The 13,579-nt window shown below is 55.0% G+C and overlaps 2 protein-coding genes across 2 annotated transcripts in view; both read left to right on the top strand.

The window, feature by feature from the left end:
- AKAP8L (A kinase (PRKA) anchor protein 8-like) overlaps positions 1 to 253 on the top strand; it is a 37,156-nt gene extending 36,903 nt beyond the window's left edge. The window contains exon 16 of the mRNA XM_011980618.1: positions 16 to 253. Coding sequence (XP_011836008.1) covers positions 16 to 253 — 238 coding nt within the window. The remainder of the gene's footprint in view (positions 1 to 15) is intronic.
- Positions 254 to 1,447: 1,194 nt separating this feature from the next.
- Positions 1,448 to 13,579, top strand: part of AKAP8 (A kinase (PRKA) anchor protein 8) — a 20,577-nt gene continuing 8,445 nt past the window's right edge. Inside the window, exons 1-9 of the mRNA XM_011980617.1 lie at positions 1,448 to 1,451; positions 2,152 to 2,190; positions 4,208 to 4,240; positions 4,796 to 5,075; positions 5,523 to 6,021; positions 6,496 to 6,625; positions 6,843 to 6,889; positions 8,647 to 8,680; positions 10,500 to 10,587. Of these exons, the coding sequence (XP_011836007.1) occupies positions 1,448 to 1,451; positions 2,152 to 2,190; positions 4,208 to 4,240; positions 4,796 to 5,075; positions 5,523 to 6,021; positions 6,496 to 6,625; positions 6,843 to 6,889; positions 8,647 to 8,680; positions 10,500 to 10,587 (1,154 nt within the window). The remainder of the gene's footprint in view (positions 1,452 to 2,151; positions 2,191 to 4,207; positions 4,241 to 4,795; positions 5,076 to 5,522; positions 6,022 to 6,495; positions 6,626 to 6,842; positions 6,890 to 8,646; positions 8,681 to 10,499; positions 10,588 to 13,579) is intronic.

Genomic DNA, 13,579 nt, shown 5'->3' with positions numbered 1-13,579 from the left:
TCGGGGTTGGGGCAGACGCCGCGGTGGGCTTCATGGGGGGCGCCTTGGGCTGTGCGGGCCGTTTCTGTCCCTCACCTTCGGCGGGGCCCTTCCGGCTCCCGGCGACCCCGGGGTTTGCACTCCCGGCTTCCTCTTCCGAAGACGCCACAAAATGGCGGCGCTAGGGGGCGGAGCTACAGCGTGGGGTCCTGAGGTCGGGCTCCGGGCGCTGGGTCTGGGGCCACTGGTGGACCGCTGGGGCCGCCTCTCCTGACCTGCCCTAGGCCTTCGGGGCCGGGTGGGGCCTCTGCTGGGCTGCCAAGGCCCAGGGCGCCTGTCCCGGAAGCCGTCGGGCTGCGCGGGGTCGGGCCTTTAATCCCCGGTGCTGCGTAGTGGGGCCGAGTGCGGCCGGCGCGGGAGTCAGCCTCGCCGGGCTCCAGCTCTGTACCTGGCGCGTGCTAGCGTGGGACAGGATGGTGAGGGGCAGATGCTGAGTGTTTGTACAAAGCTGGAAACCTGATGTGCCCTGGGGCTGGTGACAGATTGGCCATTCTCATGTAGGCAGTGCGTTGCGGTGGCTTGGAGGGGCCAAGGGCTTGTGCAAGAGGGAACGTGTCCTTTCCCCGCTTGGCTTTAGCGCTTGACCTGCAGTAGGGACGATTTTCTCGAGCTTCCTGCTCCCCGCCTCTGGAATCAGAGCCTTCTGGGAGCCAAGTTTGCCCACAGGGGATAGTTGGGACACGCTGGGTGGAGCTCGACTGGGTGTAGAGAAGCTAGTGGTCTGATCCTGGCTGCAGGAGCTCAAGAAGTTGTCGATCTTGAGAAGTGGCAGGGCAAAATTATCCCATCACCAGAAATTGCAGAGACAGGAGAGGGGTCGGTCCTGAGGCGGCAGCGTGCGCGGTGTGCTTTGGTGTCTTCCGGGTCCTAGCGAAGGCTCTGCCTGGCTCTCCTGGTCTTCCACAGCCTGGGTAGATTTCACCATTCTCTCCTTTCCTTCCCATCAGATCTTTTCTGCCGGTATTGTCTTTTTCAGTCTTAGTTTGGAGAGGTTTTTTTAATCCCCTTTTCCTACCTCCCGAAAACCTTTCAGACACAGTGGAGATAGTTCAGCTTCCCCGATTTCTTGAGTTTCGGGGAGCGTTTTAAGGTTAATAGTGCGTGCTGCTTACACTAGAGCTTCACAGGGAAGCGACCTCTCGAGGTTGGTTACTTGCTGTTAGAATCTGCAGTCTGCCTTTCTGTTGCACGGATGCAAATTTAGAAGGCTTTGCGGTATGACGGAGGGGAAGGCATAGCATAGCAGAGGGCAAAACTCAGCGGTTATGACTGGGTCAAGTCTCGTAACCCGTGAGCCTAGCTCCCTTGTCTCTAAATGGCCTTCGGGACAACAGGGTTTGCTGGGTGCTTGCAGTGTATCGGCACACACTAGGCACTTAGCGGCGGGGCTTGTTCTGGTGAGGGAGACATGGGTATGTTCCTGCCTCATCAAAGTGAAGTCATTTAACAGGCATGGTGGCCACGCGCGCGCAGCTGAGTGCTGGGCGCCAGGGACACAGAAATGAAGAGAACACAGTTCCCATCCTCCTTCCTGGAGGGACCAGACAGATCCCATAGTGGGTGGGGGGTGTTGGAGGGTCGAAGAGTGCAGTCTGATGCCTTCGGGCCAGGCCAAGGCCCTGGGACTTAAAGGTCCAGGGGATCCGTGGAGGGCTTAAAAGTGATAGGAAGTGCGGCTTAGAGAGATGCAGTTTATGTCACCAAATTCCCATGCTTGTTCTCAGTTACGGGGTACTTGTGATAGTAGTCGGAACTGGTTTCCTGGCTGTGTGGTGGGTGGGGGAATGTGTCCTCATGCTGAGTGGATTGTCTTGTGTTAGCCTCAGTTGTGGATGGACTCGGAGGGGTGAGGTACTTGGCCAAGGTCCCTCTGCAGGCGGAGCTGACTTCCAAGCCCACTTCCCACCCTTCTTTTTCTGCTTTGATCTCAGCCAAGTGGAATGCGATGATGCCGTTAGCCAGCTGTGGGGTGGCTTTTTTGTGTGTTGGGGGGGGTATTCCTTCTTGTAAGGCTGACACTGAACTGTAAGGAGATCCATTTAGGAGTACCCCTAAAAGGACCCGTTCTCTGGTGTGACAAATAGAATCTTAACTCACGGGGTCTTCTTGCAGGCTATGGGGCATGGAGTGCTGGACCTGCCAACACCCAGGGTAAGTGGGCTCTGCCTTGCGGGTGAGGCGTGGGCTTCCCTTATATTCAAGGCCGTAGCATGGCAGAGCTGAACCTGATGGTCACCAGGGTCAAGGGAGGTGGTAGCCCAGGGGTCAGCAAACTTTGTGTAAAGGATCAGATGGTGAGTATCTTTGTGACTTTATGAGCTCCACAGTCTCTGTAGCGGGAAAGCAGTCATAAATGTGTGAAAGAGTGGATGGGACAATGCCAGTAGTTACTTATAGACAATATAATTCGAAGATCATAATTTTTGTGTGTTATTAAATCCTCTATTTTGGCAAAATATTTTTATTCGGAGTAAATAGCTGAGGGTATATCCAAGGTGTTTTTTCTCTATCATTAACAGATTTTTAGCACAGCTTTAGATTTAGTAGTAGAGTTTCATAGGCCCACACATCTCCACTCAGGTGTACTGTCTCTCATTAGTACGATTTTTTTTTTTTTCTTTTGAGACGGAGTCTTGCTCTGTTGCCCAGGCTAGAGTGCAGGGGTGTGATCTCGGCTCACTGCAGCCGCAGCCTCCTGAGTAGCTGGGATTACAGGCACCCACCACCGCACCCAGCTAATTTTTGTATTTTTAGTAGAGACAGGGTTTCACAATGTTGACCAAGCTGGTCTCGAACTCCTGACCTCATGATCAGCCCTCCTTGGCCTCCCAAAGTGCTGGGATTACAGGTGTCAGCCACCACACCCAGCCTTATTAGTAAGATCTTTCATTAGCTGGGTGAGGCAGCTCATGTCTGTAATCCCAGCAGTTTGGGAGGCTGAGGCAAGAGGCTCACTTGAGCCTGGGAGTTCGAGACCCGAGCTCAAGTGAGCCTTTTATCCTAGTAATAAAAAATTAGTAGGGCGTGGCAGTGCGTGCCTGTAATCCCAGCCGCTCAGAAGGCTGAGGTAGAAAGATTGCTTGAGCCCAGGAGGTCAAGGCTGCAGTGAGCTGTGAGCCACTGCACTCCAGCCTGGGTGACAGAGCAAGACCCTGTCTCCAAAAAAAAAAAAAAAAAAAATCTTGCATTGGTGTGATGCATTTGTTACAATTAATTAGCCAGTGTTCCAGTGTTTATGTGATATTATTCACTATAGCTCATAGTTTTTCTTAATTTGCATAGTCTCTGAGTTTTGACCCAATGTGTAAGTGATATATTTCATGTCAAAATTTGTCATTGAATATACCTTAGAAGCTTTACCCCAACCATTTAAAAACGTAAAATTCACCCTTCGCTGAGGGCAGAGCCTGAGAACACAGGGCTACAGGCAGTGTGCTGGTACTTACTTATGAGCACTGAAATTTGAAAATCACAAGGGCTGTGCCAAGGTAGGCAGTGGGCTCCGTGTGGCCTGACTTTTTACAGACCCCCACTCTAGAGTCAGGGTCACGACGCTAGGCTTGTTTGGGGGGCCATTGTGTGCTCTCTGCTGGCAAGGGTTTCTGCTTTCTGCCAGCCCGTGTTCGAGGGCACGAGGGCTTCCTTTGTGTTCTGAGTCTGAGATCTGTCTCTAGCAATATGGGGAGTGGGGCTGCTTTTCGAGCCACCACCCAGTGTTTCAGGAGGAGGCCTTCGAAGTCGCTCGAGGCACATAACGTCCTCTTGCTCGCTTGAGTTGAGGACGTGACGTTGCACCAATGCCTAGCTGTGCAGTTGGCAGCGCCTGCACTCTGGCTTCTGGTGGGAACTGGCCCTTTACGAGGACTCTGCCTGGGGCCTGACCCGGCCAACCTCTTGGCCAGCAGCCCACAGTAGACGAGCTTCCTGGGGAGCGTGCAGCATCCCTTCCCTTGCCCTGACGGGAAGTTGGCCTTGCACGGGAGAAGGCTGGCTTGTGCTCAGCCTAGTGCTCTGTAGGAGTTGAGTGAGCTAAGAACACCCAAGGCTGCCTCCCTGAGCGCTGCAGAGGGAAGCCCTGGGACTGTGGAGGGTGGAGCGGGGTGACAGCTGGGGTGTCAGTGCCTTCGTTCTGCAAACAGGGCTCTTGTGTGTGTTTGTTTCCCCTAAGGTGCATATGGAACTGGTGTGGCCAGCTGGCAAGGTAAGCCCTTCTGTGGCGGGGGGGGTCTGTGGGTGGGCGAGTGGGCCTCTGATCTGAAGGCCAGGCAGGTCAGCTCATCAGGGAGGTTTGACATGGACTTCCTGGCTCTGTTCCTGAGGACACAGTCAGCCAGGGCTGCTGTTGTGAATACGGAGCGGTTGGTGGGGTGGGGCGGCTGCAGACGGCTGTGGTGGGCAGCTTCAGGGAAGCATGATGGGGAGGACTGTGACTGTGCTCTGGGAGCAGCGGTCCTTTGTGGGGCCTGTCAGCAGCCGGAACTGCTGTTCCCAGACTCAGTCACCCAGCTTAGAATGGGGAACAGGTCCTAGAGTCTGGCACGGAAAACCCACTGCTAGGCCCTGAGGCTACCCCTTTCTTTGGCCACCTCCTGCTGCCTCTTGGCAGGTCACAGGGCAGTGTGAAATGATGCCAGCAGCACTGGGTCCCACACCCCTTTTCCTTCTCGGTGGCAGTGGGTGCCCCTCCCTGGTTATGTCCACCATGGACAGGTCTCCTGGGTGCTGAGGTCTGACTTGGCTCCTCCCCCCATGACAGGTTATGAAAACTACAATTACTACGGCGCCCAGAACACCAGTGTCACCACAGGCGCAACCTACAGCTACGGCCCAGCCTCATGGGAGGCCACCAAGGCCAACGATGGCGGCCTGGCGGCGGGGGGCCCTGCCGTGCACATGGCCTCTTATGGCCCAGAGCCATGCACCGACAATTCCGACTCCCTCATTGCCAAGATCAACCAGCGTTTGGACATGATGTCCAAGGAAGGAGGCAGGGGCGGGAGCGGCGGCGGTGGGGAGGGCATGCAGGACCGGGAGAGGTGATTATGGACCCAAGCCCTTCCCCTGGGACCCCACACCTCCCCACCTTTGTGCACATGGGAGTGGGCACCCACTCTTGAGGGAGGACCTGTCCTCGCCTCCCTCCTGAGTGTGGCATTGATGAGCTGGGCTCGTGGGGGGCCAGCGGTGTTACAGTAGGACTTCCTTGCTTTTCTTCATGGTGGGGCTTGGGCATGGTTGTTGGCTAACCTCCCCGAGACTCCTTTTTCCTGCATCCTGCTGCTCCTGTGGCCAGGGGCTCTGAGTCCCCCACTCAGCAGTATTCCGGGGGGGTGTTGGTTGGTGTTGGCCATCCGAGCACTCAGGTGGAATGCAGGGTGGTTTGGTTTGCTGTTTTGAATGTAGGGGCATCGAGGTTATACTGAGGGAGTGTGGCAGTGGGTGACTGGGGTGACTGCCCCTGACAGGCTGTGCTTCTGTTGCAGCTCCTTCCGCTTCCAGCCGTTCGAGTCCTATGACTCCAGGCCCTGCCTGCCCGAGCACAACCCCTACCGCCCCAGCTACAGCTATGACTATGACTTCGACCTGGGGTCCGACCGCAATGGCAGCTTTGGGGGGCAGTATAGTGAATGCCGGGACCCGGCCCGGGAGCGGGGCTCCCTTGATGGCTTCATGCGGGGCCGGGGCCAGGGCCGCTTCCAGGACCGGAGCAACCCTGGCACCTTCATGCGCAGTGACCCCTTTGTGCCCCCCGCTGCGTCCTCTGAGCCCCTGTCCACGCCATGGAACGAGCTGAACTACGTGAGTGGACGGGGCCTGGGAGGGCCCTCCCCCAGCCGGCCGCCTCCGTCCCTCTTCTCCCAGTCCATGGCTCCCGACTACGGCGTGATGGGCATGCAGGCGGCAGGCGGCTATGACAGCACCATGCCCTACGGATGTGGCCGCTCGCAGCCTCGGATGCGGGATCGGGTAAGCCCTCACAAGGTCCCTTCCAGCTGCCTTCGCTTCTCTTTTTAGCAGCTTTGTCGAGGTAAAATTTCCCCATCTCAACATTCACTTAAATGTTTTTAAGTGCGCAGTTCGACTTTTAGTTAATTTACAGGATTGTGCAACCATCCCCACCACCACAGTCTAATCTTAGCATTTCTGTCAACTGGAAGAGAAACCTCTGCTCCTTAGTCACCCCCGTCTCCTCCCCGCCAGCCTCCAACAACCACCACTGGTCTCTGGATTTGCATGTTCTAGACATTTTGCACAAATGGAGTCACGAAACGTGCGGCCTTTTGTTCCTGGGTTCTTTCACTCAGCATGATTTTCTTTTTAGTTTCAAATACGTTGTCTCTGCTTTTTAAAAGACCTTTTGTGCCTGTGTTGTCTGATCTTATAACCTTGCTCTTTTCTGTGGGGCATCTTCACGGCCCCGGTAAGTAGCTCACGGGGTGTGCTTGTTGTCTGTAGCCCAAGAGGAGAGGGTTTGACCGCTTCGGACCAGATGGCACGGGCAGGAAACGGAAGCAGTTCCAGCTTTACGAGGAGCCAGACACCAAACTGGCCCGGCTTGACAGTGAAGGAGATTTCTCCGAAAATGGTATGTCCTGGGGGCCAGGGGGGCCAGGCGGATGTAGGATGGGTCAGCTGCCTGCTGGGGTCTGCCTGCCCTGTCTGTGTCGTGGACACTCGCGGGTGGCATGTTTCACCGCCACTGTGGTCAGGGCACACTCACCCTGGACGGCGAGCTCGGGAGGGTGGAAACCAGATGGGACCACTCTCCGGGGACTGACTTTTCCTCTCTTTGTGTCTGGCAGATGATGCAGCTGGTGACTTCCGCTCGGGAGATGAAGAATTCAAGGGTGTAAGTCCACCAGGCAGCCCTTTCGCCTCTAGCGTGGGATTTCTTCTTTCTTTAATCGCCCTTCCTCACAAAGGGGCAGGAGCGGCTGCCGTGGTGGATTTGACTACCTCTGAGTGGATTTAGGACCCTGACTTTTAGCTAGGTTTCTAAAAGTTTTCCACCTTAGCCGGGCGCAGTGGCTCACACCTGTAATCCTAGCACTTAGGGAGGCCCAGGTGGGTGGATCACTTGAGGTCAGGAGTTCAAGACTAGCCTGGCCAACATGGTGAAACTCCATCTCAATTAAAAATACAAAAGTTAGCCAGGAGTGGTGGCATGTGCCTGTAGTCCCTGCTACTCGGGAGGCTGAGGGAGGAGTATCACTTGAACCTGGGAGGTGGAGGTTTGGAGGTTGCAGTGAGCTGAGATTACACCACTGCACTCCAGCCTGGGCGACAGAGGGAGACTGTCTCAAAAAAAATGTTTTCAACTTACAGCAAACATTCCCTTTCTGAAAAAAGCTCCCAGTTCCTCTCCCTCGTCTCCAGGCCAGTAAGTGCAGGGACTGTAGGCTGAAGCTTCCAAGCACAGGCTGGAGGCTGATTTGCCGCCAGCTCCATACCAGGTGCCGCTGACCGGTGTCCTCATCCTTCCGTCCTCACAGCAAGGCACAGGCGGGTAGCATGTGGGGCCAGTTTGTAGCCGGGACCACCCCAAGCTCCTGGGGAGGTGCCTCAGCCACCCCAGTGAAGATTCTGATCCAAGTTGGAGGTGTAGGGCCTGGATGTCCAGCGTGGGAAAGAGGGCCTTCCCAAGTCCTTACAGTCACATAGGCAGGAGACGGTGGCTTTTCAGGTTTTCAGAGTCTCACTTGATTCCTATTTTGCTGGTGTTGAGACTAGGAATCTCTGCAAACCTACTGATTCTTAATTTAACCGTATGTTCACTGCCTAAGGAGTCAGCTCTGTTTAGATTCTCAGTTGAATTGTTTTTATGTATACGTGATTTGGTATCAAGACATTGGGTAAATATAGGCCAGGTGCGGTGGCTCACGCCTGTAATCCCAGTATTTTGGGAGGCCGAGGTGGGTGGATCACTAGGTCACAAAATTGAGACCATCCCGGCCAATATGGTGAAACCCCGTCTCTACTGAAAATACAAAAATTAGCTGGACGTGGCGGCGTGCACCTGTAGTCCCAGATACTCCGGAGGCTGAGGCAGGAGAATAGCTTCAACCCAGGAGGCAGAGGTTGCAGTGAGCCGAGATCACGTCATTGCACTCCAGCCTGGGAGACAGAGTGAGACTGTCTCAAAAAAAAAAAAAAAAAGAAAAGATACTGGATAAAATATAAACAAAAGCTTGGGAAACGTGGTGGAACCCATTTTCTGTCAAGAATGCCGGAACTGGCATCCCCCAAGTGAGACTCCATCTTCCTACAGTTGGTGAATAGGCTCTGTTCATGGAATTGTACGGGTGGGCCTTTGTCACGGGGTAGGCAGTTCTGCAGCTTAGGAGGAGCCGAGAGAGGGTGGGTGAGTGGCTTTCTAGAAAGGTGGTCATCACAGAATCTCTGAAGGCAACTGGGAGTAATAACAGGACACATAGGCCCTGTCCTGAGCCCCAGACGGTGGTCCTGACACTGTGGCTCATTCTTGGTGGCATAACAACCTAGGTCTGGGGTGAGACCACCCACCAGGCAGTGGCCAGGGACTGGGCTGGTTGTGGAGAGCTGTGGACACACAGCTCACTGCTGGACTTCGTGTGTTCTCTTTTCCAGGAGGATGACTTCTGCGACTCTGGGAAGCAGAGAGGTAGGCGTCACCGTGTCCCTTGCAGCTTTCCTGTGTCTTCCTGGCTGCCCTGCACTTACTGCCCAGCTTCTGAGCAAGCCGGGGCCTGGATGGAGGGGCCCGTGGCTGTGGGGGAAGAGGGGCTGCAGCCACCAGATGGGCCTTGACCGTGGCGATCGGCCGACACTTTGCTTCAAAGTGTCTGGGGCAGCATTTACCGGAAACGGGTCTGTCTGCCTGACCCGATGCAGGCTGCAGTGGGGATGGGGGGCAGCCTTGGGTGTCCACCACAGTTGAAGTTTGTAGGGAAGGAGACACATGAGAGAAGAGGCTCCCAGCCCATCTTCTGTGCCCTGCTCGGCCAGTGCATGTCCCTGAACTGTTTTCTCCAGGGCTTCCTTTTGTCCAGTTCTTTCAGTCACCTGCCCTGGGCCATGCTGTGGACCTCTGTGGTGGGGATACTGGCAGCTGCAGTGCACATTGCTTTGTGCCTGCAAGTGTGTGACAGCAGACAGCTGCGGGGTCGGGAGCACCAGGCCCACTGGGTCTTTGAGAGGCAGGCGCCCTTCAGCAGGTCTCTTCATGTCCAGTGCAGGAGATGAAAGGGTCCGCAGCAACAGCAGACCAGGCTTAAAGCCCCACGGCAGGGCGGCCTGAGGTGCCGCGGCCTGGAGCTCACCCTGAAGCCACTTGTTTCTTTACCTGTTCTGTGGGTCTTTCCGTAGCTGGTTACCCCAAGGATCACAGGCTGGCTCCTCAGTGGCCCTGCTCCCATGCATTCTGAAGGCCCTTGGCTTAGATGCTCCTCCTGTTCAGGCTTAGCCAGCCCTCTGCGGTCCTCCCCCGTGCGACCCGCAGCAGTCCTGTCCGTAGCACGGGGCGCCCCGAGCGCTTAGCGGCACAATGCTAAAGCAAAGGTGACATGTCTGTTGCGCGCAGGTCCTGCTACCTACCCGGGATGACTTTGCTATTAAACAGCAGTCATAGTTTCAGGCAGTGACCTCTTGCCAAAAATCCCACACGCCCTTTTGAGAGGCTTCTGAGCAGCGCACGCCGGTCGCCATCTTCGTGGGACAGTCTCGGGACTGGCATCAGGGGTAGGGGTTACAGTTCAGATGCTTCTCCAACCTTTTTTCAGCGTCCGTCCCTGGCCTCACGCTGCGACGATGGCCGCGTGGCTCTCCGAGGAGCTCCTGTGCTGGCCCCGGGGGACGGACGGAAGGACCAATCGGTCTCTTCCCAGATTTTTTTTCTAGGATTGCTTCCCACGCAGCCCTGGGAAAGCCCTAGACTGACGGTTTTTGTGAGTGGAAGATAGAGGTCGGGCCAGCAAGGACTGTCAGACCTGCTGAGGCCCTAGTTCAGACGGGGCCGCCAGGACACTCGTCACAGTCCGCCTAGAGGTGGGATAGAGGACGGCGGAGCAGCTGCTTCACTTCTTGAGGCCTTCAGCTGCCGCCTCTTCATCCGGGGAGAATTGGCTTCTCCTGTGATATTGGGAGAAGACCTCATTGCAGGGCATGAGATTGGACAAGCAGGATGGGGAGGACAGAGACAGCAGGGGGCTGTGGTGCACATGGGGTGGGCAGGCTGTGTCCCTGGCCCGTCCTGGCCGCCTCAGGCCATGTGGGGAGTGAGGTGACTACTCTGGCCTCGCCACAGGCCCGTGTCCACCAGGAGTCTCTGACGGTGCCTTGGGGCATCCTGGACTCTGCCTCGTGGTGCAGGCAGTGGCAGGGCACAGGGTGTAGTGGCCAAGCCGCAGCCCCCCGACCAGGCCCTGGAGCTCAGCTCCTTTGCAGGCCCCTCAGAGCGTCTCGAAGGGACTTGTCTGTTACAGGAGAGAAGGATGACGAGGACGAGGATGTGAAAAAGAGAAGGGAAAAGCAAAGGAGAAGAGACAGGACGCGGGACCGTGCAGCCGACAGGTGAGGCACGGGCACACACCCCCACAGGAAGAGGTGGACCTGGTGCAGTGGAGGCGCTCCCGAGCTCACCTGTCCTCCCTCCACAATGCTGGGGGCCTGGTAGCCTGACTCCTCTGGCCAAACCAGTGGGAGGCAAAACAGGAAACCGTTGAGAGTGCAGAAAAGGCCATCGCTTGTGCTCCCAGCACACAAGCTACCTGTCTTCTAGGACGGCTGGGATGTTGCTTTGGTGAAGTTAGGTTTCTGTTCTTGCTTAGAGAACTGGTGTTTGACTCGTGTCTCTTTTCCTCTGGAGTCCCAGCCTTACTAGTGGGTCTGTGTGGTCCATAACTGCCCAGCAGGGGGCTCTGTTACTCTCCTGCAGGCCTGAGGGGCAGCCCAGTCCCCGGCCTGGTGTCTGGCATCTCAGTCAGTGTCCTGCGTACACCTTATCTAAATCCAGACCACCCCTGGAGTTTGACAGAGCTAGGAGACAGGTAGAGACATGGTCCTACCATCAAGATTTTGTCCCAGACCAGAAAATGATTGCAAAATGTTGAGCCCAAAGGATGTCAGCGTGAGCATAACATGTGCCTGCCCCTCCCTGCCAGGAGTTAAGTGCTTCTGACTAGAAACTGAAATTACCAGTGATCATGTGATGCTGAGGAATCCTTGACCTTAAGGTTCACATGGGAGAGTGGTTTTTTTTTCTTTTTTTTGTTCTTGAGATGGAGTCTTGATCTGTTGGCCAGGGTGGAGTGCAATGGCGCAATCTCGGCTCACTGCAACCTCTGCCTCCTGGGTTCAAGCAATTCCGCCTCAGCCTCCTGAGTAGCTGGGATTACAGGCACCCGCCACCATGCCCGGCTAATTTTTGTATTTTTCGTAGAGGCGAGGATTCAGTGTGTTGGCAAGGCTGGTCTCAAACTCCTGATCTCAGTGATCTGCCCACCTTGGCCTCCCAAAGTGCTGGGATTACAAGCGTGAGCCGCTGTCCCCAGCCTGGACAGTGATTGTTTTGTTCAAAGAAATGCTTAGTAAAAGGGGTGAGATGCAGTGGCTCACGCCTGTAATTCCAGCACTTTGGAAGACTGAGCCGGCGGCTCGCTTCAGGCCAGGAGTTCAAGACCAGCCTGGTCAGTATGGTGAAATCTGTCTACTAAAACTACAAAAATTAGCCAGGCATGGTGGCAGGTGCCTGTTATTTCAGCTACTACTGTAATCTCAGCTACAAGAACGAAACTCCATCTCAAAAGAAAGAGAAGTGCTTAGCAAAATGAAGCCAGGAACCAGACACGGAACTGTTTCTTCTTAAGCGGTACGGGAACATTGAAACCCTTGTTATTTTAAACAGATAAATGATGGATAGAGTAGATGAGTTTTCGTGTCACATGGAAACTGAGATGACTTTTTTTTTAGCTTTAATAATATAATGAAGAGACAGGGGTCTGTCTTTGTTGCTTGGGCTATTGAACTAGCCTCAAGAGATCTTCCTGCCTTGACCTCCCAGAGTACTGGGAGAAGGGCATAGAGGTGACATTTTTTTACTTCCTTTTTGCTTTTTTTTTAATCTTGTATGTTCTTCCAATGAAGAGGTGACTTATTTTTATTTATTTATTTTTTGAGACAGAGCCTCGCTCTGTCGCCCAGGCTGGAGTGCAGTGGCGCGATCTCCACTCACTGCAAGCTCTGCCTCCTGGGTTCGCGCTACTCCATAGGGGGTGTGGACGTGTCTTCGTGGTGCTTGTCAGAGGTCAGGAGCTAGGCTTGTGGAGTTGGCAGAGGTGAAGTCCTGAGTGCCACAGGGCCTGTACCCCTACACCAGAAGGGCAGGAGCCTCCAGGACAGAGCCAGGGAGGAAGCACCCCAGTGTGGTGGCCTGGGGGTCTGCAGGCTGCTTTCCCTTGCCGTGCAGCGTGGTGACTTTTGGGGAGGCTTCGAAAGCCCGTGACAGAGAAGCCTCCCTTTTCATCTGTAGAATTGGTTGTGACGTGTCTCTACGTGGAGTCTCATGGGAGAGCTGGTCTTGGGTTTTGTGTTTTGAATTGTGCGAGGTGTTTTGTCTGCACGTAAAATGAGGTTGCCTTGTGTCATCCCAGTGGCTGCAGAGAGAAACTCATCTGAGAAGCTGTGGAGCTAGATGCTGGGCCCCAAGAGCCGCCAGCCAGAGCCTAGGGCGTCCCCAGTTCTGAGCAGTTGCAGCTTTCCGGTGTTTTCTCAGGGGCTTTGGGGCCAGACAGCGCTGCAGGGTCAGCAGATTACTATGTGAATCATTTGCCTGAGATACTTGCCAGTCCGTGTTCCCATTCTTCAGCTGGGGAAGTTTGGGTAACTGCCGTTCTGTTGCTCCTTGGGAAGTCAGAACTCTTGGTTCAACAGCGACTTTCCCTAGCTGAGTGCAGTGGCATGCACCTCTAATCCCAGCTACTTGGGAGGCTGAGGCGGGTGGATCACCTGAAGTCAGGAGTTCGAGACCAGCCTGGCCAACATGGTAAAACCCTGTCTCTACTAAAAATACCAAAAAAAAAAAAAAGAAAAATAGGCTGGGTACGGTGGCTCACACCTGTAATCCCAGCACTTTGGGAGGCGGGGGCGGGTGGATCACAGGTCAGGAGTTTGAGACCAGCCTGGCCAACATGGTGAAACCCCATCTCTATAAAAAATACAAAAATTAACTTGATGTGGTGGCGGGCATCTGTAACCCCAGCTACTCGGGAGGCTGACACAGGAGAATCACTTGAACCCGGGAGGCGGAGGTTGCAGTGAGCTGAGATCGCACCAGTGCACTCCAGTCTGGGCGACAGCGAGACTCCATCTCAAAAAATAAAATAAAATAAAAATACAAAAACAATGGCCAGGCGCAGTGGCTCACGCCTGTAATCCCAGCACTTTGGGAGGCAGAGGCGGGCGGATCACCAGGTCAGGAGATCGAGACCATCTTGGCTAACATGGTGAAACCCCGTCTCTACTAAAAATACAAAAAATTAGCTGGGCGTAGTGGCAGGCGCCTGTA

The sequence above is a fragment of the Mandrillus leucophaeus genome, unplaced genomic scaffold, assembly GCF_000951045.1.
Source record: "Mandrillus leucophaeus isolate KB7577 unplaced genomic scaffold, Mleu.le_1.0 Scaffold215, whole genome shotgun sequence".
NCBI classification, from domain to species: domain Eukaryota; kingdom Metazoa; phylum Chordata; class Mammalia; order Primates; family Cercopithecidae; genus Mandrillus; species Mandrillus leucophaeus.
Note: the sequence above shows the minus strand (reverse complement) of the source record. Positions and strands in the feature narration are given on the sequence as shown.